At 57.1% G+C, this 25128-nt stretch overlaps 3 protein-coding genes across 5 annotated transcripts in view; 2 read left to right on the top strand and 1 right to left on the bottom strand.

The window, feature by feature from the left end:
• The window catches only part of RECQL5 (RecQ like helicase 5), a 37089-nt gene that overhangs the window by 740 nt on the left and 11221 nt on the right, over positions 1 to 25128 (bottom strand). Inside the window, exons 8-20 of one of the 3 annotated variants that reach the window (XM_059149779.1) lie at positions 20943 to 21022; positions 3580 to 3798; positions 3231 to 3330; positions 3074 to 3110; positions 2894 to 2952; positions 2733 to 2806; positions 2530 to 2604; positions 2274 to 2367; positions 1853 to 1987; positions 1027 to 1559; positions 785 to 875; positions 354 to 578; positions 75 to 144 (exon numbers count right to left, since the gene is read on the bottom strand). In XM_059149779.1, coding sequence (XP_059005762.1) covers positions 75 to 144; positions 354 to 578; positions 785 to 875; positions 1027 to 1559; positions 1853 to 1987; positions 2274 to 2367; positions 2530 to 2604; positions 2733 to 2806; positions 2894 to 2952; positions 3074 to 3110; positions 3231 to 3330; positions 3580 to 3798; positions 20943 to 21022 — 1792 coding nt within the window. Of the gene's footprint in view, positions 1 to 74; positions 145 to 353; positions 579 to 784; positions 876 to 1026; positions 1560 to 1852; positions 1988 to 2270; positions 2368 to 2502; positions 2605 to 2732; positions 2807 to 2893; positions 2953 to 3073; positions 3111 to 3230; positions 3331 to 3579; positions 3799 to 20942; positions 21023 to 25128 lie in introns of those variants that run through there. The other 2 variants (XM_059149781.1, XM_059149782.1) reach the window with 2 other exon arrangements.
• SMIM5 (small integral membrane protein 5) lies at positions 5672 to 13946 on the top strand. The gene is made up of 3 exons (XM_059149785.1): positions 5672 to 6224; positions 12013 to 12223; positions 12645 to 13946. The coding sequence occupies exons 2-3, from the start codon at positions 12097 to 12099 to the stop codon at positions 12740 to 12742; spliced, it is 225 nt and encodes a 74-aa protein (XP_059005768.1). The 5' UTR covers positions 5672 to 6224; positions 12013 to 12096; the 3' UTR covers positions 12743 to 13946.
• On the top strand, positions 18213 to 18853 carry SMIM6 (small integral membrane protein 6). The gene is made up of 2 exons (XM_059147967.1): positions 18213 to 18263; positions 18380 to 18853. Exons 1-2 carry the CDS (start codon positions 18213 to 18215, stop codon positions 18566 to 18568), a joined length of 240 nt encoding a protein of 79 aa, XP_059003950.1. The 3' UTR covers positions 18569 to 18853.

Genomic DNA, 25128 nt, shown 5'->3' with positions numbered 1-25128 from the left:
CTCCGTGAGGGCCCGTCCCCTCCCTGCCACCAAGCCCCGCAAACACCTCCTGGCCTGGTGACGCGGGCACTCACCGCTCCTTCCCGGAGAGGCCTTCTGAGTCAGCGAGTGTGAGAGGTGGCGGGCGAAGGCTTTAAATAACTCCTGGAGGCAGAGGGGACAGGAGCAAAGAGCACGGACCCCGCCCTGCCCCCCACACCAGAGGCCCTCGGCCATGACCCAGGGGCAAGGCAGACGCCAGGGAGAGAGGCAGCCAATCTGAGGGCTAGCCTGCTTTGTCCTCTGGCTCTGTTCCCTGCCCCCATGATACCCAAGTGTCCCAGGGGAGGGTAGAACCAACCCAACTACCCTACCTTGGATGCAAACTTGCCCTCCTTGTAGAAAGGAGTCAGGCATTTGACCACAACATTTGCGGCCTCCTTGAGGGAGACGCCAGGGGCTGGGAGAAGGCAGGAGTCTTGCACTGTGGGATTCAAGATGCCCGAATTGCCAGCCGAGATGCTGTCCTTGGCCTTAGCTAAGATGGAGGCATTAGCTGAGGGGCGCGGTCTCTTCTGAGCCTGGTTCTCTGGGTTCTCCTGTGCAGGACCAGAATAGAAAGTCACTCTTGGGCTCCCCGTCACGGGCCCCTTCTCTCATTCTGGAAGACTGGGCCCCCTCTAGCCTGTCCCGTCTAGCCCTGGGATGTAAGAAGAGACGATTTTCCCCAAACCCCTCATCCAGAGAACAGATCCTGACCTGCTCTGCAGGCCTCCTCCCCCTGAGGCCTTGTCCCTATTAGTACCTGCTGGGGTCTGGACCGCTTGCCCCTGTGTGTCTCCTCTGAGGGGGTGGGCTGGCCTTCAGGGGGGTCCTGGTCTCTGAGTGTGCAGGCTCTGGCCAGAGGGGAGAGCGAGCATGAGCACTCCCGCCCCCAGCTGCGCCCCTAGCCAGCCGGCCCAACAGAGCGCACCCTAGGAACAGCCAGAGCTTCCAAGGCCCAGTTAGCAAAGAGGCGGAGAATTTCAGAACCATCAGGGCCCTTACCTTGGCGTCCCCCTGGTACACTCCTTGGTCTGGGAGGGCACAGCCAAACACCCCAGGGCTCCATCCTCCTCTCCTGAGCACTCTTCTGGAGCTGCTGGGGGTCCCCGCACTCCCTCACAGGAAGGGCCGGCACCTTCTGCCCCTGGGGCTGAGGTGAGGGGAGATGGGCTCTTGGCCCTCTGGCAGAAGCGGGCGATGTTCTGCGAATCCTTGAGGGCTGCCGCGGCTAGGAGCTGCTGCTTCTTGCTGGCCCAGGCCTTGGCACTGCCCTTCGTGGAGGAGCTTTTCACCGTCTCAGGGGAGGACCCCCGACAATGAGCACGGCTTCCAGGGGCCTCTCCTCCGGGCCCGGGGAAGGGCTCACTACAGTCCTCCTGCTGGAGGCCGCAGGGCTGGCTGGGGGGCTCCTGCTCACCTCCCCGCGCAGGCTGGGGGGCTTGCTCCTTGGCACACATCTTCTCCATCAGCTCAGTGGCCGTCTGGAATGAGCAGGAGCCTCTGGGGAAACCAGCTCCCACCCGCCTGGGTTTGGGCTGTGAAGAAGAGAGAGGTTCTGAGCGCACTCCCTGGCTGGTCCCGACGGCTGAGCTGCTGGGCTCTCGGGAGGAGCCGAGGGAGAGCCGGCAGGACACTGCGGGCTGAGGGTCAGGCCGAGGACAGAGGAGCTGTGGGGGCTGCAGAGGAAAGCTGGAGGGTCTGCCGTGGGGCGCCCCGGGCCAGGGCTGCGGGGCCCGGAGAGGGCAAGAGGCCGTGCCCTGGCTGAGGACAAAGGACGCGATGCCTTTTCCAGACCCAGGTCTGGGGAGGACGGCGGGATGCTGCTCACCGAGTACACCAGGGAGGCCGGCAGGATGTCATACTCGGTGGGCTCTGAGGGCTGGGCCGGCTCAGTGCAGCTCCGGGCAGCGCCTCCCATGTCGTAGAGCTGCCCATCCTTGGAGGCTCTGTGGATCTCAGCCACCTGACTCAGGGACAGGCAGAGGTGCCGTGACACCCACTAGCTCCTGAGAGCCCCAACCTAGGCTTTCCAAAGTGGGCTTCTGGGGCTTGTGGCTGCAGGTAACTGGACACTGGCCGAGTTCTAGTCCTGACGGGGCTGGCTGGCAACACCTCCAGCTGGCCAAGAAGGGAGGTCAGGCTGCCCTTGTGTAAGTGGCCTCCTGGTAGGGGGCAGGCCGACAGCCTGGGAGGTAGGAGGGGCCGTCTCTCCCACCCCAGCCCCGAAGCATGCCCTGCCCGGCACTCACCTTCTTCAGCACGCTGGCCTTGTACAGGTTGGCCGCCTTGGCATTTCGGAACATGGCATGTTCCAGCTCCACAGCCTGGGCCTGGAGATCAGGTCTGAGGGTAGGAACGAACATGAGGCATCAGGCGGGCCTGAGCCCTCTCTCTGTGGAGCTCCTGGGATTCTCCCTGGGGTCCCTTGAGAGGACTTCAGGGCCTGGCGGGCATGACCTTGGGCACAGGGATTCCCACCTGGACCCCAGGCACCCTGGGGCTTACTGTTCAGCAGGCCCTGGCAGCCCCTCGGTCCTGGTGAAGCCTGCCCCCGCGCCGGGACCGCGAGATCTGCAACCACTGGGAGGAGGAGGGTCACGATCTGGGGGAGGGGCCCAAACAAGCCAGGAGGGATGGGGGTTCTCGTGGTCTACAAGGAATAGGGGTTTAGGGAAGCCTCTCTGGCCCCTCTGACCCGGGTCACTCACCCATGGGTGGGACCTGTGGCCTGGTGGTTACCGCTCAGAGCCTCCTCCAGAAGCCCCAGGCAGTGCTCCCGGGCCTACACAAGGGAGGGAAATTGGTCACTCAAGCCCAGGGTTGGGGAAGGAGGCGCGGGGGCCGGTGTGAGGCGCTGTCCACCGCTTACCTTCACAGTGAGGCGGGGGATCTTCCTGCTAGAAGCCTCTTTCAGGGGACAGTCCTCATCTGGGGGGAAGAGAGGTGGGTCCTTCCACTCTACCTCTGCTTTCTGGAGTCCCCAGCCCCCAATGAGACATCTATACCCTAAGAATAGCCCCAAAGCCCCCAGGGACATTTCTGTACTGACCTGGAGGCACAAATTCTTCTGTCTTGGAGTCTTTGCCCTGGAAGATGCAGGAAGGGACTATGAGGCATCTTGCCCAGCTCTAGGACAGGCCCCCTCCAGCACCAGGGTAGGGGCCGAGCGACTGTGAACGGGGGTCCCAGGCCCCCATCCCCTTCACCTTGCGTAGGCTCATCTGCTTCTGGTAGAAGAGACTCCACTCCCGCTTGTGGGCCTCGTCTCTGCCCTCGTCCCCACTGCCTCCAGAACCTTCATCGTACCTAGGGGACAGGCTAGGTGTCAGCCCTGGGCCTGGGCTCTGTTCTCCCGGCACACTTCTCCAGTGTGGCGCTATTGTCTCCGACAGCCCGGCAGGAAGGAGGAACACCAGGCTCCGGGCTCCGACACGGTCCACGGGAACAGGGAATGGACGATGGCACTGCGGTGCCTCTGGTCTGGCCTTGGCACGAGGGGGAGGATGCTGGCCTATCTGCTGCAGGCTGGGGGCCCCTGACTTCACAGCCCCTCACCTGCTGAAGCCCCCATAGCCCCGGCGGCCTCCTTCATACAGCTCAGGGTCAAAGCCATTCCCCTGAGAAGGCCCGATGCAAGTCTTGTTCCAACTGCTTCTGTGCTCCAAGGCCTCCAGCTGCTTCCGCAGGGCCACAGGGTCCCGGCAGTGGTCACAGCCCTTGGTGCAGGCAGGGGGCGCATCCCCGAAGTACTTGGCAATGGCAGCATGGCGGCACCTGGCAGAGGCAGCACAGCAGAGGTCAGGGGTGAGGGACCCAGGCAGGCCAGCGTTCATCCCCCACTCCCTACACTCTGGCTGATGAGCCCTACATGTGGGTTCCACACTCAGTATCTCACACACCTCATGCTGTCCGAGCCTGGAAAGGCATCATTTGGTCACCCATTTTACAGATGACAAGAATGAGATGAAGGAGCTTTCTCAAGGTCATAGAACATACCCAGTGGAGCCAGGGTGTGGTCTCTATTCTGTCCTGCTTTGCTACAGGTTGCTCCTCTAGGTCCTGGCCTCCTGCCCTCTACCGTGCCCTCTGGCGGCGGGGTGCCCCAGAAGCAGCTTCAGCCCTGGGTACAGACGCTGACTCTGCTGCTGAGGCCTCCTCTTTAGGGGAAGCACTGGATGGCTCAAAGCCCACACATTCTGGCCTGTCGAACGGTGCAGGAAGAGCACTGGCTCCCCTGGCCGAGCAGGACTGGGGGAGATGGTGCCCCGAGGCACCATGGACGGCACCCGGCATATGGTGAGCCCTCTTTATGACTCTTTCCCGGAGGCGGGGGACGGAGGTGGCCCTACCCCCGCCTCGGCACTCTGCCCTGCTTCTATCTCTTGTGGACCTTCTTTGTCCCCAAGAAGACTGCCCGCATATGTAGCCCGGAGCTGGGGGACTGCCTGAGAGCAGAAACCAGCAGCTCTGCGAGCTGGCACTGTACGCTGCTCACTGGTGAGGGCAGTGGGGAGACCAGCCCGGGAAGGAGTCTCATCCATCTTCCGGGGCCTCAACCCTGCCACACCCCCTTGCTGCGGTCCGTACCAGACTGCAGCTGTCTCTCTTACGACTCCCAGGATGGGGGCACAGTTGGTCCCTGGGGCAGCTGTAGGCCCCTGGAGGAGCCACAGATCTCCCAGGACCCTTGCCAAGGGCCAGTCCTGCCACGGGAATGTGGCACAGGGTAGGGGAGCCTGAGAGACAGGGCGGCAGAGGCAGGGCTGTCCAGGTGCCACATCCTGGGGACGAGAAAAGGGGGTGTCACTCTCTAACCAGAACGCCGCTCAACGTGAGCACCGCCTAGAACTTCAAGAAACACTTTGACGAGCTGAGGCCCTGAGGGGCAGGAACCGAAGCAAGAGCGGATGGTTCCACAGGCCCTAGGAAGTGGGGTCTGGCTGCCTCGTTTGAGAATGCAGCTTCCAGTGGCAGGGGACGGCACAGGGGCCCGGGCGGCCACCAGAGGGCACTGTTCCGGCCGCTCCTAAATCACCGAGGGACTCCCTCCATGGCCAGTCTGTGTATCTGCACAGTGGCCGCCTGTCCAGCCTCTGGCATCCAAGTGGTGTGGCTACACGGTCGGCTTCCTTCCCCCCACCCTCCCTCAAGCCCGGACTCACTGGGGTTTTGTGCTCACACTCAAAGGGCCCCATTGAGAGCGCACAGATGCGGGCTGGGGTCGGCTCCTGTCCCGCTCCAGGCACAGCCCGGGCTGCTGGGGTGGTACAACCAACCAAATGTCAAAGGGCCCTGCCAGCCTCTGAGCTCCGGAGCCCGGCCCTGCTGGCCAGGGCCAGGCATGCAGAGACGGCCCCGGCCAACACCAGCAAACACGCTTCGGAAAGACATCAGCAGGGTCCTCCCTCCTCCCGGGGTTGGGGAACACCAGGCACCAGGCACCTCCCCCTGCACCCCCAGGCAAGCAGGCTACTCTCAAGTCACCCCCAAGTTCTTTCCCAAGATGCCTCCCCAGAGGGCTGGATTTGTGGGTGGGCCGGCGGCTCCCCCACTCTTCACTTTCTTTCTTGGAAGGGGCCAAAGGGTGGGACCGGCTGGGGAGTCGCCAGAGGGGGGTTTGGGGGAATGGGGCCAAAGTACTCCTGAGGGGAGGGAGGGGGCCCAAGAGCTGGGAGCGCTGTGGGGTCTCCCCCCCCCAACTCAGCCGCTCAGGTGAAGCCTCCCAGAGGGCATCTCTGCCAGGGAACAAGAGCGCCGACCTCCTGTTTTATCACCTCCCAGCCCAGGCCCAGCCCACGTTGGCTCAGCACACACCCGCCAGGAGGGAGAGAGAGGAAGAGGAGGAACAGAAGAGGCGGCTCTCGCCCAGCCAGACCTCCCAGAGGCAGGGCAGCGCCAGCCATCCCCCCAAGGGCCCAGCAGGGATTCCTTCGCCTGGGCAGGGGCAGAGGTGGCACTGCCTCCCTCACTTTGGTGGCCGCCCCGTGTAATTTGACACTTGGATCTCCAGGACGACCAACAACAGAAAAGCTGAAGCCGAGACAGCAGCTGGCTGTCACCAGCCAGGAGTTCCACACGCTCTGAGGAAGGCGCCCAGCAGCGGGTCAGGAAAGAGGCATTTGAGAAGGAAGGAAGAGGTGGTGGCTGGGCTGAGGACAGGCCCAGGAGGCTGCTGGGCTCCCCGGGATCTGAGTTCCTAGGTGAGTGGTGCCAGCCATGGATGAGAGGAGTGGGGGTGCGGGGCCAGGGTCTCCTGCCCTGTTCCTACCGCGAACAGAGAGGCTCACGGGGGTACAACATGGTCATGGTCTCTGGACAGCCTGTTTAAACGTGGGCTCTCCCTTCTACGGCTGGCAGCCCGGCACGGCAGGGACACGGGCCGAGGCTGCAGCTCTCTGCTCCAAGTGCTTTCCTCCCTGCTTGCTAAGCAGGCAGAGGGGCCCCGAGTGCCTGCTTACTCGGCAAGTTAGTTTAAGCCTGTTCTATTCAGGGGGCTTAAACAGGGGATCTGGCTGTCCTGGCTCCGGGGAGGACGGCTGCTTGCTCACGGAGCCTCCCTTTTCCCCAGGATCGATGCAGAGCCCTGGGTGTGCCTGCTTTCTCCTCGTGGAGGTGGCTCGGGGCAGAGTCTGCCCCGCCAGTTCGTGCCCCCCAGGATGTGGTGGGACCCGCAGCAGCTCTGCCTATCTGTGTCCTGCATCAGCGTGGCAGCCGCCACCTCTTGTGAGGGGCTTGGCCCGCTCACTGCCAGGTGTTCTCAGCTCAGAGTTAAAGCCGGGTACTCCTCCCTGGGCCCAACTGGAATCCCGTGAGCTCCCAAACCTTCGTGAATGCTGCACCGGAAGCACGAGGGCCTGACTCTAAACCCAGGGTGGGCGGGATGAGGGCGACGGTGCTGAGGCCGGCGGAGGACCCGCCTGGCATTCGGCGCGCTGCCGGGGCACTGGAACGCTGAGCCCAAAATGGCTCTTCGAGCAGCACCAGGAGCAGCCCCCTTGGGCAGGGCCCCATGAACCGAGGCTGCCCGTTCTTCTGGCCTCCCTGTCCCCACGCTAGGGTTAAAGTCTCTCTTCCCCGCCCCCCAGATGTTTCCCCCAAAGCAAACAGGCTAGTATCTACTTAGAAAGAAAAACAACAATCCAGGGAAAAGTGGAAATCAGGGAGCAGTCCAAGCGTTCTTGGCTCTTCAGGGGCGGTGGGACTTGGCCAGGGTTGGCGGCTGAGGAGACTGAAAGCCCCGCGCCGATGGGCCAGGCATGGCAGAGAGGGGCCAAGCGCCGGTTCTGTGCTGGAGGCAGCAGGCAGGGCTGGGAAAGGGAAGGGCGCGGTGGTGCGCCTGGGGCTACCCCTGCTGGCTGGGGTCTGTAAGGCAGGTGGGTGGGGAGCAGAGTCCCTGCAGGCACAGCACATGGGTGGTCGGGGTCCCCTGCACACAGGCGCTGAGCTGGAATAGGGGGGTGATGCCTAGCTCCTTGGTCTGGGGGTACCACCACCAGCAGCAGGAAGGCCTCCTCTAGTCCTGGAAAACCCATGAGGTTAGGGAAGCAGGACTACTCTGGGTTCAAATGTCTACTCCCCAAAGCAACTTGGAGCCAAGGCAGAAAAGGGCATCGTCTGAAGGCTTGACGCAGTGTCCAGTGGACACCTCCGCCTTCGTGGTCAGGCTTCTGGACCCTGCAAATCTGCCACAACCATGGGTTTGCCTCATCAGGGCTGTTTCCCAAACAAAACAGGGCCCGGTGGGGCAAGAGTGGCTGGCTATAAGCCACCACGACAAAATGACAGGGGCCCAGAGCTGTCAGTACGCCACTTATCAGTCACGCCCAGGCCGGTCTGCTGCCTGCTCTCCTTCACAACGGGCCTCTGGGGTTGGAGTATCGGTTTTGCCAGGAGGAAACAGGAAAGCTTCAGTGCCCAGTGGCAGCTGTCAAGCCTGCAGGATGCCTGCCTGCTCCGTCACAAGGTCCTCTGTGCCAGAAGATGCCACACAAAGGAACGTTTTCTGGTCCCTCCAGCTCTGCCCGCTTTCACCTCTGCCCGCCTCACTTCTCCCTCCATGTGCGCCCACTGCAGCCGTGGTGCACCCTCCAAAGGCTCCAAGAAGGGCCATGCAGGCAGCCAAGGCTGCTCTCCCTTCCTGGGGCCGTGGGAACCACTTGCTTTGGCCGCCTCCAACCAAGGCACTTCGGAGCACAGGGCTGGGATGTACTCCGATTTCCCTGGTTCACTGGCAGGAAGCAGTTTGGGAAGGAGAATGGATGACCTTCCTATCTTCTTGAGACAGACCAGAAAGATATACGCGATCATCGGTACCTGCTCTGGGCTTCCCTGTCTTCCTCCCTCCAAACCTGTGAAAGTAAAAGGGACAAGCAGCAGCCAGCCTCAGAGCACCTCCACTCCCCAGGTCACAGCTGGGAACACTTACAGACCGGGGCGCCCTACAGAGCAACGGCCGGGGAACAGACGGCATGGTCACTTGACGACGGCTGGTTATATCGGGCACCAGGCATCAGGCAGGCCCCAGCCTCGCTTTAAATAGCCCACTGGGAAGAGCGCCTGTGACCTGCTGGAATGTGCCTACTCCCTCTTATGAGAACAAGGTCCCTCCAGCTCCCACGGTCCCCACTAAGGTTTATTCTGCTCAAGACCAGGGTGGAAATGGCAGCACGTCAACTGGAAAAACAAAGGGGGTTCCCTGTCAGTCTTTGGGGCAGAACCTCAGGTGTCCAGTGGCCCCATTCCTGATCACAGCCCAGAAAGAATCAGGGCACAGCCCGGGGCAAGACCCTAGGGGCTGGTACGGCTTGTTAAATCAGCTCACCAGAGGCCCCGGGCACAAAGACACAATGCCATCCACAGCCCCAGCCACAGCCTCCCCTGGGTGTGGACCGGCATTCCTCCTGGAGCAGCACAGGTCCCCTGGGTCAGACGCTGCACACGCTCAGAAGACGTCCAACTTCAGAGCTGAAGCTTCTGACCAGTGAAGTCCACCTTTCTGCACAGCAGAGTAGCCTTGGCCCAACCCGGGTCCTCGCTGCTCTGGAGATCACACCCCTCAGACCGGCGGGGCTCCACGTTCCCTCTTGCTCACAAGCGGAGGCTTCCCCCTCCACAACCCCTCCCCGGGTCTTTGGACCTGGAAACCTGAGTGAAAGTGCCGCCCTGGCCCAGCTGGCCTCCACCCGCTTCCTCTTTCAAGGAGTCTCTGATGGCTACATTAGGCAATGCAGGCGCGGGGCCAATCAGGCTGAAGGAGCCAGACCACACGGAGACGAAGAGGGGAGGAGAAATGGTGCCCAAGTCCTGAGCCCTGTGCGAAGTCTCCTCAGGGGCTTTGCCGGGCACCTCCGTTCCCTCCTCTAGGAATGAGACCAGCAGGCGGGCTGCTGCACTCCTGGGAACACGGGAACTGGGGATATCCAGAGAGGCTCCAGAATGAGACCACCACCCTCCTGATGCAAACCCACTTCCCTGGTCAGAGCAGGAGGGGCCGGGGCTTGTTCAGTGTGACCAGAGGAGAGGGGCCCTATGCTTGGGGAGGAGTTTGGTGAACCAGAGGCAGACAGACGAGATCTGGCCTTTTGATGACGAATCCCCTGTGGTTCTCAAAGAACAGGTGTGGCCCCAGCGTGGGGGTGAGGTGCCTGGATAAACGCAGTGCTCCAGACTCACGAGTGTGGAACTGCGCTGGTCACGCAGGGCACACCTACTGCCAAAAGGCTCTGGGGCCCTGGTCTCGGCACCGGGCCTAGTGCATGGGCAGTGCCCTCAGCAGGCCGCATTGGGAGCTGACCTACCCTGCCAGCCAGAGGGCAGGCCGCCTAGGACAGGCTTCCACGAGAGCCAGCATGGGGCAGTAGGGAGCCCAGGCTCCCGGTCCCTCTGCGTAACCACAGAGGAACCACTTACTATCCCAGCTGTTCCCCGTATAGCAAGGGAAGCAGGGCTAGAAGATCTGTGGCATTCTGGGATCCCGTGCCCTTTAGGACACTTGGAAACCAGGATCTTGATCTCCTTTGCAGAAACATGCTGACCCCAGGGTGGGGCATAAGAGAAGACAGGAGGATCTAACTCCAGAAGCCGCCCACTTCCGATAGGAAACCCGCTAATCCCCCAGTGACCCACCGGCTGCCCGCTACCCTTGAGGGGACTTACACCACAGCTCCTGGCTCCAGCCTGCCCCACCGCCTGCCTTCACCTCACACACCAGACATCCTAGGAATGCGGGACACAGAGGAAGGTCCCCAGACAGATGCCCTACCTGCCAGGATACAAGGGGGTACGACTGCCCCCAAAGGCTTCCTCGATGCTCCGATGGTGGCCAAACCCCCTACCCGAGGGGAATCACATGTGGGGCCCCCATGTGTGCCAGGACCTGCGCTGGCCGCCGCTGTGCTCCCAGGAATCAATCCAACAGCCTTGAAAGATGGACATCTCCTCTCACATAAAATGAGGAAAAGAAACAGACTCAGAGAGACAGAGACGTGTCCATGTCACGGAAGCAGGAAGGAGTCAGCTGGCATCAGAACAACGTTCCCTGTGGGGCAGCTGACCGAATGAGGACAGTTACCCTGCAGAAGAGGGGACGTGGGATACACCCGCCAGCTGCCATCCAGGACCCGAAGGCCCACGAGGCAGAAGAGGGGTACAAGTGTCCTATGTGAACACAGGCGGGACCAGCAAGGTCAGGAGGAGGTCCCACCTTCCAAAGATCAGCACTGTTCCAAGAGGGAAGAGGGCAGGCTGTCATAGCAGGTGGGACCCCCCACCCCCACCCCATCTCACCGAGAGGGGCTTGGGCTCAGGCGAAGGCTGCAAGCCAGAAGGAGTGCACGGGGCCAGGAACGGGGTAGAGAGTTCAAGCAGAAGACCTTCAAGGCAGTTCTAAGACGGCTCTACTGTGACGGAAGTCCCAGCAGTGACCAGCTTCCAAGACTGCAGCCATCTGAGGAGAACCACCTGGCCATAGCCCAGGATGAAGTGACAGTAATTAGATCTACAGGTCTGGCATGAGCCCCTGACACCTGTTACCCTCTCTGGGATCAGAGCCGCCTTAGGTGAACAAGTTCAGGCTGGTTGGCACAGGCTGTCCCTGGTCCATCTCTGAAGAGCTACTGGGTCCCTCATGTCCACTGAAGGGGAAAGACACTGAGGTAGAGTGTGCTCCCACTCAGGCTCAGCCTGGACCTTGCCCTGCACCCTGCCGGCACCCTTAGGAAAAGGCTCTCAGGGGGCAGAGGGCTGAGCTGCCACATACCTGGGGCAGGAGGTGGGGCAGAGGGGACTCTCCTGGTTTGAGCCAGCAGGGGAGGGGCTGGTAAACCAGCACTGGGACGCCTGATCGTATCCTGAGAGGACCCCCTTGGGTAAACCTGCAAGGACACAATGTCATCTCTTCCTCCTCAAAGAACACCTATAAGTAAAGAAGTCGGGCTGGTGGGAGAGGCAGGGGGCCCCAAAGGGACTCAGACCATCTCCCCGTTAGCGCTGACCCTAGCTAAAAGCCCCCATGTGCCTGCTCCAGGAACCTGCTCCTTCTGCCCCACATATGACAGGACCAAGAGCTCCAGGCTGGAATCCCAAAGCCCAGTCTCCCCACTGAGAACCCAGGCAAGGCACCTGAAGTCCTGAAGGACCCAGGGGTCACCAGGGGAGCTATGCCAGCCCAAGGCCCCCCCAGCAAAACCAGGAGTGGTGCCTGAGACAAAGGAATGTAACCGTGAAGTCACCCTACCTCTAAGTCAGGAACCCTGGCCAACCGTGGCGAGCGGACAGACTGCCCCTGTGTCTGGCTGAGCCCGGCAGCCCCCACGGCGGGGCCTCAGGCTGCCTGCCGTCACCAGCTTCTCCCACCACAGGTGGTATCAGCTGGGTGGGGGCTGAGGGCCATTGCTGGGTCTGGGCGGAGGGCCCCAAAGGCTCCCTCCCTGCTCAGGAGCCGCAGGGGTGCAGGGGTGAGACCTGACTAACTCGTTCTGCGGGCTGCAGGTGGGTGGGGACCCCATCATTGCTCAGCACGCCCGACAGGCGCCCAGCAGGAGCCAGCGGGAGCCCGCAGGAGCCTGGCGCACCATGGCAGCTGCCAGCTTTGTGCAGGAGATGCGCTCCATGGGTGAGAGGTTACTGCTCAAGCTACAGAGGCTACCCCAGGCCGAGCCTGTGGAGATCGTGGCCTTCTCGGTCATCCTCCTTTTCACAGGTAAGCTGGGGCTCTCGCTTTCTCCCCAGTGTCCCCGGATGTTTCTGGCATCCAAGTGAGACCTTGGTGCTGGCCAGAGGGCTGGCTAGGTGTCCCCCAGACAGAGGAGAAGTGGATGTCCTTGGGGGAGCGCTAAGGGACTGCCCTAATCCTCCACAAGCTGCTTCGGTGATGGGGTGGTGCTGGAACCTGGGCCCAGAGGCAGCCCCGCATCCCAACGAGGGATGGAGGGAGCGAAGCTGTGGGCAGCAGAGGCGGCACGATAGGGAAGTTGGGCCCAGTGGCCGGCAAGGGGACCCCCAACACCTCTCACCAGACTATCTTTGGGCAATGAGCTGGCACACCTCCGGAGGGGTTTCTTTAGAAGTCGGGTGTGTGTTTTCTCTCTGAGAGCCCTCTGCTTCTGTCTCCTCCTCCCCAGCTACCGTGCTGCTGCTGCTGCTGATAGCCTGCTGCTGCTGCTGCTGCCCCGAGCGCAGAGGCAGGAAGGTCCACGTGCGGCCCATGACCCCACCGTGAGGGACGGCGATGAGGACGAGACCCTGGAGAGGAGGCTGCCGAAGCCATGGTCCCAGGTGCCACCTGGCCCTGCGGCCCGCAGGCCACCAGACCGCGATCCCGTGGCCCGAGCTCCGGCCCTGCCCGGGAACCCGCCACCTGCAGCCGCACCAAGGAAACAAGCGCTGGTACAGCCCCCAAACTCTGACCTGCCGGTGAATCCCGGGGGGCCGAGGACGAGTCAACTGTTTCAAACACAGAGTAAACATGAACTGGAACTTTCCCAATCTGCACCTTTTAACAAAACACAGAAGCAGGGTTCCCAGACTCGGACGGAGAACAGCCCGCACCTGTGGGGAGCTGGCCCTCAGGGCCTCCACGCCAAAGAGGGGCTTTGTGAACTAGCGACTGGATCCCGAGCTTCCCACCAGAGCGGTGGCGTCGGTCTGCTCCGGTATTTGCCCGTTTCTTTCCCAGTAAAAGCTTTCTGGTTATGTGTTTCTGCGGCATCAGACTCCCTGGCCTGGGCACTGTGCTTCTGAAGGGCAAAGCGCCAGGATCCCAGGGGTGTGGCCGGTGACTGTCCTGCCCAGGCCTCCGCACTCCCTGTGCCCGGGAAAGCTGCAAAAACACACAAGCAGGCAGGAATGCCACGCAAGAGGGAGCAGGGGAAGGGCGAGGGTGGAAGTCCCGTCAGCACCAGCTGCTGCTGAGCTCCAGCTCCAGAGGCCCCCGCTGCCGTGACGGGGTAGCGCCTGCCCGGGTGCTGGGCTCAGGAATGCCACCCCACAGCTTCCGCCACCAGTTACTGTAGCCGGCACACCCCACACCAGTGGGCTCAGGCCACCGGGTCTTCCCACACTTCTGGAGTCAGAGAAAAGAGGTCAGGCCCCTACTGTGGTCCGTAACCTGCATCCTGACCCCTCGGTCCTCTCCACATCGTGTGCCGGGCTGTCCGGGTGCCAATCCTCACGCTACCACTCCCTGGCTGCGTGAGTGCCCGTTAGTGATTCGACCTCCCCACGCCACATTCCCTGCCCTCTGAGACTCTGCTAACCCCGGCAGCTACCCTCTGGGGTGAGCTTGTGAGAAACTGAGATGACCTACAGCAAGCGCTTGGAACAGTGCTGGGCATGTGGAGGGATGAGCCATCGCCACTGTCCGCCCGCCCCTCTAAGCAACAGCAACGTGGACCCATTTTAAAGATTGGCCCCGCCGCAATGTACCACCACAGTCTCCCTCCGTTCAGTTTTCTCTCTCTTCCACAGGAACAGCCCAGGTAGAGCTACCAAACCAGGAATGGGGAAGGGGGTGACCAAAAAGCTCTCCATGGTACCTCTCCCTCCATCCCTACTGGTCCGCCAGAGCCACTGGGGTGGAGCCCAGTCTACCCAGAAAACAGAGTGGATCAGGGATGCCAGGCCCTTCTCCCCGCTCCCCTCCATCTCCGGCTGACAGGCAGGTGTGAGAAACTCGGGCTGGTTTCACTTCCTGGTGTCCACTGACTTGTCTGACGGGTTTGGTTTAGGTTGAAGACCCAGAGAGGAAGTCCTTCCACACAAAAGAAAAGAAATTCAAGAGCCAGGCTGTAACCTCCCCACAAGAACAGGATTCAGAATAACAGTACTAATGAGGAGGATGGTGAAGGTCTCGGGTGATGATCAAGTTGGCTAAACTTCCCTGAGGGCTTATGTGTGCTCGGCCACTGCCTAAAGCAATTTTTAAAAAATGCATTTTATTTGAGAAAGTGAGGGAGAGCAGAGAGAGAGGGAGAAGCAGGCTCCCCGCTGAGCAGAGAGCCTGATGTGAGGTTCAATCCCAGGACCCCAAGAGCATGACCTTAACTGACCAAGCCACGCAGGCGCCCCAAGCCTAAAGCATTCTGATGCAGGTGATTTTGTGTGATCACAGCAGCCTCAGTGCCATGGGTACCATTATTATCCCTATTTAAGAGATGACGAAGTTGAGCGTTAGGAGACACTAGGTCACTCCCCTAAATTCAACCAGCTAAAAGTGGCAGAGTCAGCCTCCGGGCCCAGCCCACCCATCCACAGAGCCCCTGCTCACCACTGCTCACCACGCCCAGGCCCCGAGGCTTCCCAGCTGCAATGCGGATAAGGCTCGCACCCCATTATCTTCCATCAACCAACCTTAGATCCCACACCCCAAACCTTCTGAAAATCACCTCCCTCTGAGAGGGTGGAGCCCAAGAGGTCAGAGCTAGGGTGGGGCCCAACTAGGTCTCCCTCCCAGAAGGAAAACAGGGCAGGTGGGAGGGCCCCAACAGCTGGAGGGGCCCCAGGAAGGACAACAGTGGGGCAGTCCAGTCCCCTTGTGACTCTCCCGTCAGCAAGTTCCCATCGGTACTAAAGAATGGCCCTTCCTGAGGGCAGCAGAGGCTGTCCCTCCTTGCTGGCAGAGTCTGGCTCCGTGGTCTGGCTGCCAAGAAGTGGGGACCACGGGCCGTTTCTCTGGCATTCTCCTCCTCCTAACTGCGGAGCCCCAGTAAGATGCCATCCCGGCGCTGCTGGGAAGGCTGACTCCTCCCCACTTGGCAGCAAACCGGCCCACGCTGAGCCCCACCACTAAAGGCTCCCCACGGCACTCCTGGGCAGGCTTCAGTCCCACTCAGCTCAACAAGTCAGGTTGGCTCCAGCACGAGGGCAGCCCCGCACACTCCCAGGACAGGGCTTCTCTGGAAGAGGCAGGAAGAGGAAGCAGCAAGACCCCCTACTGTGGGAAAGGACAAACAGAGGTGCAGCAACAGTGGCCACGGAAGGGGAGGCCAGCAGGCTGTCTGCGCCCCAAAGGGCATCTGGCCATCACAGTCTCCATTCCTGCCACCAGGCCCCCTGGAATAAGCCACCCCCAAGTCTGCCTGCGCACACCGCTGCACTGACTTCCCAGCCTCGTCAGGTCTGCGGACTCTGGCCTCACCTCCACAGGAGCCTCTCACTTCCTCCAAAGGTCCACACTTAAGATTCGTGCATTTTCCCGGCTTTTAGGACTTACCAAAAACCACCACAGAGTCACGGGTGCAAGAAATTTCATTAGCAAGAGCTGGTAGAGAGCACATAAAACACTCTTTCTCCTAAATCTGTATTCTCAAGCATTAAGTTCAAGGGCAACCTATAGTAAAAATCTTCACGACATAGTTGCCCATGGGTAACACAACTTCCAGACCAAAAAACTGAGAACAAAATAATTTTGTTCTCAAAAGTAGTTTCCTCACTGTCCTCAGGACCGGCTGCCTGCCGTGAAACACTGTGCCCTAGTCCTACGCCTTCCATGGTCTTCCTGCCTCGACCTAACCTCACGCCTTACGGGGGACCCCCTCAGCCCCCAGGCCAGGCTACACCACACACACCAACAGTATTCTCCACCTCTTCCCTTCATGAGAATCATTTCTGTAGAATTTTCTGGTCAGGGTCAGCAATTAATTAAAAAAGTCGGTTCAAGACCCTTTTGTGTACACGACCCAAAAGATTCCCCCCACATCTCGTTTTAAATGGAAACACACACGTGCACATTCCTTGGCCAGTCTGTCTGCCGTAGGGCCAAGGCCTTTCCTCCGAGTGTGGGGTTTGCTGGCCAGAGAGTTCCTATATTGGCTTTTCGCTAACTGTGGTAACTATAAAGCAGAACAAGAACTTAAAGACATCCACAAAGAAATCAACATGTGAAATCCTGGATTTTTGCAAAATGTTTCCAGTTGTCTTGCCACATCTGTTTTGAAAGACATATTGAGTGATTCCAAAGTCATTCCAAAGTAGTCACAGGTGCTTATAAACAACTCCCCCCACCCCACCCCTACCCCCTTGAGGGGCAGCACAGAGCAGTGCTCAGCCTGCAGCAGAGCCCCACAACTGGGTTTAAACCCGCCCCCCCCGACCCCCAGGTTACTTCTCAGCTGGATGACCTTGGGTAAGTTGCTTCACTCCCGTGCCTGCTCCCCAGCTGCAGAACTGGGGTTTCGGGGATTCCTGTTGCTCCACACTTTTATGTAACATTAAGTGTGACTATGTCATTACAATAACAAGGACAAGTGCCACAAACAGGTTTGGGAACAAACAGCTGACTCCTGATAAGTATCCAACTTCACGACGGAGGAAGTAGGCGGCTGTGCTAGAGACCGGCCTGTTGGCTGGGAGCATTCAGCAGCCAAGGGCACGCGTCAGGAGGTTTTACGGAGGGAAACTCGAAACATCAGGTGAGCCCAGGACAGTTACGGACTTCACTGAACTCGCTCATCATGCACGTCCTCCAACCCCGGCTGCAGGTTAGCATCGCCCCGCCAGCTTTACAGAGCACGAGGCTCCTCTGACTGCTCAGGGACTGAGCTAAGTGATACCAGGCAGGGCCCAGATGATTCTAAGGAGCAGGGCTGAGGACCAGCACGACAGAGTTGAATTCCGGGTGGGCAGGGCCTGCCTCCCTTGGGTCACAATGGACATGAGGCACCCAGTGTGGTTCCTGGCCACACCAGGCACTTGAATCCTAACTTGTAAGGAATACATGGTGGTCTCCAGGTTTCCATTTCTGCTTCCTCCCTGCCCTATCACACCAGTGGGTACGAACCGACCACGTGAAGCAGCTGAGAGGCCAGCAGAGGCACTAGGGAGAAGGTAGCCTCCGCAGGACTCTGGGGCCTCGACGGTGATAAACACCTCCACAAAGAAACTCGTTCCAGGAGGCGCCAGCTGGGGCTAGTTAACCATTCACCAGGCCCCCAGCACCGCAGGAAGAGAGCAGCCCAGGTGCGGCTCCAGCCCGGGGCTTCCTGCACTCTGGCCGGGACCTCCCAGTCCACAGGCTGGCAGCCAGACAGAGGAGAGGCAGACTGGTGGCCTGAGGCAAGGGTCCCGGATCCAGTGTCCTTCCCCGCCTCACCCCAAGCCTGAGTTCTCTCGGCGAGGACGCCTGAGCATCCGTACCCTGAGCAGCCCCCACAACGACATCACAAAAGGGACAGAACACAGCTTCAGGGGTAAGTATGAAAGGCAGAAGGGGAAGGCAGTTGCTGGGCAACAGGCCCTAGCCCACCTTTGTCCGCTTCCGTGACAGCGATGAGGTCCGGTCAGGGCCACTTGGCCATGCCGACACCTTTTCCTCCCAACAGCTGCTACTTTGAGTCAGGGTGTGGCTTGGGCCCCCAAAGTGTGGGCCCGCAGGATTAGCCTGACCGGCCCGCCTGTAGGACTCGGGAGTGTTACCAGCAGAATCAGGTAGTGACTCCTTCCTTCTTGCCGCTACTCCCCTCAACTGGCCACCGGCCCGCAGCCTGCCCTCCTGAGCTGCTTTGAGACCACCTACTTGTTTCCAGCTGCCTCCAGGGGAGCTAGCTTACCCAGGACTCAGCTGGAGTCAGTCCACTCCTCGACTCCGATGCTTATCTCTCAAAATGCTTCCCAAATGTCTGGCAGTGGAGGCAGGGGAAACAGCAAGGATCTGTAGCGGTGCGTTTTAGATTCGAGCTGAGTCGATCTCAGCGATGGGGAGCTCCTGTTCACACCAGGGCGTCAAGCCCGAGGTCCCTGCAGAGGTGGGCCAGCTGCTCTGAGACGGCTCCAGAGGATCAAGTTGGGGGTGGACAGCAGCGCCTGCGACAGGGCCTGGGAGAGGCCCCGGCACTCAGGGCCTCCATCCCCTCTCTTCCAGGTTCACGTGGGCAAACTGACAAACCGGAAGCTCATGTGGAATGATGATTTCTGGCAGAATCCGTGGGACCAGGGGGGCCTGGCAGTGATCAGCTTATTCATCACCATGATCCTGTTTCTCATCGTGTTTGCCATCGTGTTTGGTTTGCTCCCTCCACTGGGGAAGGTCAGCCGGTATGAAGAGTCATGACCTGACTTTCTGGGGGCCAAGAATGCCCCACCTGTCAACTCTCAAACACCATGGACCTTTTCTTCAAAGCCCTTTTAAGAGTCTGCAAATTATACATATGTGTTAGTGTAATTAACTAATTAACAAATGTGATTATCTGATAAGTGCCTGTCTTCCCCGCTGAACCCACTCTCTGCTCACCACTGTAACCCCATACCCAACGTGCCGGGTGCGCAGTCCATTTCAAACAATATTTGCTGGATGAATAAATCAATGAATGAATAAATGACCAAACGAACAGATAGACAGGAGGGCTGTCGGCTCCCCCAGACAACAGCGCCCAATTCAGCTGTGGCCCAAACATTAGGCTGTTCTATCTCAGACAAGGTACAGAAGCCTCAAAGATGGAAGTTGTTTCAACCTAATGACCGTTCTTTTTAACGCTCAAAGATGGAGAGCACCGCCCCAGAGTGAACAAATGCTTGTCATGGCCACGGCTCAGAGAACACAGCTGCACGTGGAGAAGAGAGGAACACCACTGGATGCCCGGCCTTGACCGCATCCATACTGACCTGAGTGTCTCTGCCACTGGTCCCAGAGATGCCCAGGTATCCCTCACAGGGTCCCACAGCTCCCACGCACCCCAGACCGTCCTACAACACCATCTTTGTAAACGCGCCTGCCTCTGCCAAAGCCACCATACGGGCCTGGCCCTGGCTGCCAGGTGCCCTCCCTTAGCAAACAGCTGCTTCCACTAAACCACAAACCGGGACTATTCTTAGAAAAACAGCAAATATTTGGTGGGGAACAGGCGATACACCATTTACGCCATAAAGAAACATTTTCTTTTTTACCCAAAGAGCACTTTCACATTCAGCCACAACAGTGGTTTTTTTCCACCCCAGGCAGTCCTGGAATCTGGAACCCTTGCATGTAGCACACGAGGTAGGAGAGATGAGGCTGCACGTGGCACAACAGAAGGCCCGTTGATGCCGAGACCCCCGGAAGCACAGAGAGGCCCCAGCTCCTCAGCAGGACGCAGGAGAAATGAAGGCAGGGGCCCCTAGCAGGATCTGTCCTGTTTCTGGTTGGCCACAGCCCAGAGGGATACGACAGAGCTAACCCTTTAGACAGTCCCCCGGAGCCTCAGACGCATCCCAGAAAAAAACCTGGCAGGGTTACTTCCAGCAGAAGGGACCCTGACAATTAGCAAGGACACGCAGCCCTCTCATTCTCAGCCTTTTGCTCCAGCAGCCTGAGAGGGCCTAATTTAACAACGCCCAGTACTAGTGCCTGAAAAGGGCTCTGAGCAAGACGGCTCTGGGCAAGGGTGCCAAGCACCTCTGCTGGGTATGGCCGAGCCACACAGACCAGACCAGAGACTCAGTCTCAGAGGAGCCACCAAATCATCAGTGAGGAGGGGGTGGGAATCAAAACACATGGCCCACATAAGTACCGCAGTTTCTAGAGGAGCGCTCCAAACATCCGCTAGGTACCAGGTCTGTCTACTTACTCTGCTCCAGGCTTCAAAAATCCAGTTGTGCGAAAACCAAGATGGTACGTGTATATGAAATGCTCAGTCACTAAAACTCGGGAGACCCAGGATTGGCGGTGTCTGTCTACTGTGAGCATGGTGACCGTGACCTCTCTCGGGATAAGCCTATTCATCTCTAAGTCTGAAGCAATCACTTCTGCTTCATCAACCTCACAGTGTTGTTCAATGGGGTCTGGCGAAGGTGAGTTTTTTTAGACCAAAGGGCCACATGCATGCAAAATGCTTCCAGCTTGTCCAGAATCATCCAGGCTGTCCCTCATGTCCTGAACCTGTCCTGCCAAAACCTGCCTGCTACTGAGCAGCCAGCAGGCTCAGTCAAGCCTCTGCCACCAGCACAGACAGATAAAACAGAGAAGTGGATTCCAAGTAGGCAGGCTGGTGTTACATGAGAAAAGCTGACTTCTCTCCAAGCTTATTATTCACCTGCAAGAGATAAGGTAGGCTCTTTTTGGGTCCAGGATAAAAGTGACTCCTACTCAGCTGAAGCCAGTGGTCCAGCTCAGTGTCAAGTGACCACCACAAGGCTCATGGGTCAGAACCGACCACGTGACTCATGAGAGGTCACCTATGGGACCAGCTACTCCGGAAGTGGGTGGAGTGGGGTAGATGGACGACCCACCAAAAGACTGAATGTCTTCACACTGCTAGTTTCTGGGGCCTTCCTGGTGAGGATACTGACGTCCAGGCTGCCTGATGGGAAACGCGCCACACGGGAGCCTTCGGCAGGGAGCACGCCCTGATTGCCCAACAGTGGTCCTGCATCAGCTGGTTCACTGGCAGGTGCTGGCAGAGGGAAGACCTCACTAACACGGTGCTGCACATATGAAATAAGTCACTCACCCCAGTTCTTCACAGAAGGTCACCAGGGCATCAAAGGCCAGGACAGCAGCTTTATCAGACGCTTTGTTCCCTCTCTTTTCCTGGAGACAAGAAAAGCCCACTTAGCAAAAGTCTGGTATAGTTCAATTACCTTGCAGCCTAAACGATGATGAGGGACAAGAATACCAAATGACAGCAAGCAAGCCATGTATAAAATGGTGTCCCCAAACCATGCATCAGAATCACCTGAATAACTTTATTTTTTTACTTTTAAATTTTGTTTTTTTTTTTTTTTGGTGGATAGGAAAGCAAGGTTTATTGGGTGATAGCAAAATGATAGTACAAAGCTCCCAGGGACGGCGGGGACCTGAAGGGGTTGCCTTATTTTATATTTTTAAAGACTTTTTTTTTTTCCCCCAAGCAACATCCACACCCAACAAGGGGCTTGAACTAATAACCCCAAGCTCAAGGATTACCTGCTGTACTGACTCAGCGAATCAGACATACCCCACATGGATAACTTTCAAAAAGTGAGCTGGGGCCCATACCCAGACTACTGAATTTAACTTTCTAGAACAAGAGCTTTGGGGAGTTTATTTTCAAAAGGCTGCTCAGGTGATTCTCATGCCAAGGACCCAGGGACTGGCATTTGGGAGCCCTATATAATATGATCCATTGTTTCCTTTAAGATTTTACTTTTAGGGGCGCCTGGGTGGCTCAGTGGGTTAAGCCGCTGCCTTCGGCTCAGGTCATGATCTCAGGGTCCTGGGATCGAGTCCCGCATCGGGCTCTCTGCTCAGCAGGGAGCCTGCTTCCTTCTCTCTCTGCCTGCCTCTCAGTGTACTTGTAATTTCTCTCTGTCAAATAAATAAATAAAATCTTTAAAAAAAAAAAAAAAGATTTTACTTTTAAGTAATCTCTACACCCAACATGGGGCTTAAACTTACAACTTTGAGATCAAGAGTCCTCCACCAACTAAGCCAGCCAGGTCCCCTAATATCATATGGCTAATTTAATAGTAAATATACGCGCCAGTGTCTTGGATTTGCAGGAACACACAAACCTCTGTGTTTACAGGATACATACTACAATGTGAGCAGTGATTTCTTCTGAGTGCTGGGATGCATTATTTGCATTTTTGTACATGTCTTTGTCGAAGTTTCAAAAAATTGTGAAATATTTAAAAATACAGAAAAAGGAAACAACAAATGTTGGCGAGGATGCGGAGAAAGGGGAAGCCTCTTACAATGCTGGTGGGAATGCAAGCTGGTGCAGCCACTCTGGAAAATAGTGTAGAGGTTTCTCAAGACATTAAAAAACAGCTATCCTATGGCCCAGCAATTGCACTACTAGGTACTTATGCTAAAGATACAGATGTAGTGAAAAGAAGGGGCACATGTACCCCAATGTTCATAGCAACAATGTCCACAATAGCCAAACTGTAGAAGGAGCCGAGATGCCCTTCAACAGATGAATGGATAAAGAAGATGTGGTCCCCATACACAGTGGAGTATTACTCAGCCATCAACAAGGATGAACACCCACCATTTACACTGGTGTGGAGGAACTGGAGGGGACTATACTTAAGTGAATCAGTCAAGCAGAGAAAGACAATTACCATATGGTTTCCCTCACATGTAAAACATAAGCAACAGAACAGAGGACCATCGGGGAAGGGAGGGAAATCTGAAGGAGGCAATCAGAGAGGGAGACGAACCATGAGAGCCTGTGGACCCTGGAAAACAAACTGAGGGTTTCAGAGGCAGAGGGCGGGGAGTAACAGGGTGATGGGTATTGAGGGCACATGCTGTGATGAGCACTGGGTGTGATACGGAACTAATGAATCACTGAGTGCTACACCAAAAACTAATGCTGTACTATATGGTGGCTGAGCAAAATAAAAAATACAGAAAACAATACAGAAAAGGAATGAAAATATAACAGACACTGATACCTGAGATCTCATCTACTGACCTTCTGCTTCTAGAAGGTGAATGAATCATCCCCACCTCCTAAACACACATAAATACACCTTCTCTCTCTGCCCTCATTCTGCCAATCTGTTTATATCACAATTTCTTCTGAAATTGTAATTCTCCTTATGGTGAGGAAACATTCAGGGCTAAACCATGTGGCTACTTTTCTACATTTCTTATGATCACATATCCTTTCTTATACAACTTTGTTCTCCCAAAATTAATTGCTGGTTTTTGTTTTTCACTTAAATTTTAGTGTATTTCAGGGGTGCCTGGGTGGCTCAGTAGGTTGAGCCTCTGCCTTCAGCCCAAGTCATGGTCTCAGGGTCCTGGGATCAAGCCCCACACTGGGCTCTCTGTTCAGTGGGAAGCCTGCTTCCTCCTCTCTGTCTCTGCTTCCCTGCCTACTTGTGATCTGTCAAATAAAAAAATAAAATCTTCAAAAAAAATTCTAGTGTATTATTACTTCATCCCCAAATGCTGTGATATAATGAAAAATTCATGTCAACAGGGGCCAAACATGGCAGGTTCCACTTATATTTTTAGAAACCTCCCCCTGCACCCTTCTGTCCCCCTGGTTCAACTTGAACTGCCCCTCCCTGGGCCTGGCGCACAGCTGAGACGAACCTTCCATGGTGCCCAGGACATTCCTTTGCCTGACTCAAGTCAGATCTCTATCTTCCCCTTACTGATTACTACCGCCCTCATGGGGGACATTCTTCAGTACCTTCTCCACAGGAGGGAGTTTCTTGATATCTTGCGTCTAAAATGTCTTTTTTTTAACCATAAAGTTTAATTATATTCAAAAAAAACTGAGTAAATAACTTTCTCTGAAAAACCATATTGACTCTCTGTAGACTGCAATTATTTGGGGGGCGGGGGCTGGTAAGTTAAACTGCCCTATTTTTTTTTTTTAAGATTTTATTTATTTGACAGACAGAGATCACAAGTAGGCAGAGAGAGAAGGGGGGAAGCGGGCTCCCCACTGAGCAGAGAGCCCTATGCGGGGCTCGATCCCAGGATCCTGAGACCGTGACCTGAGCCGAAGGCAGAGGCTTAACCCCACTGAGCCACCCAGACGCCCCAAACTGCCCTATTTTCTATTCTGAAAAATCTTAAAAAGTGCCCCCTCCTGTGATTACAGAGACACACATGCCCCAATTGGCTGAGAATCAACACGAGAAAGACAAAAGCTGGGTGCCTGGGTGGCTCAGTGGGTTAAGCCGCTGCCTTCGGCTCAGGTCATGATCTCAGGGTCCTGGGATTGAGTCCTGCATCGGGCTCTCTGCTCGGCAGGGAGCCTGCTTCCTCCTCTCTCTCTCTGCCTGCCTCTCTGCCTACTTGTGATCTCTCTCAAGTAAATAAATAAAATCTTTAAAAAAAAAAAAAAAAAAAAAAAGACAGACAAAAGCTGCAAAGCTAAGAGCATGCAACAGAGTCTAAGAGAGTCTCAGAAATACCCCAGTGGTTGGAACGTCTGGCTGGAATCTGAACTTCTTTTCAGTCATTTGTCTTGCTCCATGTCTATGGAGGCACACAAACTGAAATTTCCCTTTCCAGACGCTTCTCTGCGCAGCTCACTCACTTCCTGTAAGCCGGCTGTCTGTGGCTCTCAGGAAATCTCCCCGGAAGGGGCCTGCTGCTTCTCCATCAAAGCAAGCAAAAGCATTTCTGAGGACATCTTCCGATCTGTGTCACTTAGCTTTTCGCCAGTGAGAAACACGGTGAAATCTATGGGCCCGGAAGCTCATTCATCACAGTGCATCCAGATACCCACCAGCTGGACTCCTCCCCGGGGAGACAAGCATATCACAAAATCTTCCTTGTCAGTGAAACCCTCTCTGTTCTGACCCATCGTGATGAAGGCCTCTTTGAATTCCGGACTCTGTGACCGGCCAAACAAGGGGAAAACACTGGACGTTGAGCACTGGGGGTACTTCTTGATAGGCCTGATCTTTGCCCTTCACTGGACATGGCGATTAAATCCCTGCACAGCTGGGAGAACATGAGCACTTCGGTCTACCGCCCTGCTGCCACCACCAACGCCCTTCTGCTCCCAGAGCCTGTAAAGACCAACACTTCCGACATCCAACCTCTGCTTAGCAAAGCGGAAGCTGTAAATGTCTTTAAACTGCCTCAAACTTAACTGGCTGGCTGGGTTGGAAATTCTAGGTTGGAAATGGTTTATCTAGAATTGGAAGGCACTGCTTCATTGTTTCTCCTTTCTGATA

The sequence above is a fragment of the Mustela lutreola genome, chromosome 15 (assembly GCF_030435805.1).
Source record: "Mustela lutreola isolate mMusLut2 chromosome 15, mMusLut2.pri, whole genome shotgun sequence".
Classification (NCBI taxonomy): Eukaryota; Metazoa; Chordata; class Mammalia; order Carnivora; family Mustelidae; genus Mustela; species Mustela lutreola.
This window is presented reverse-complemented; position numbering and strand designations above follow the sequence as displayed.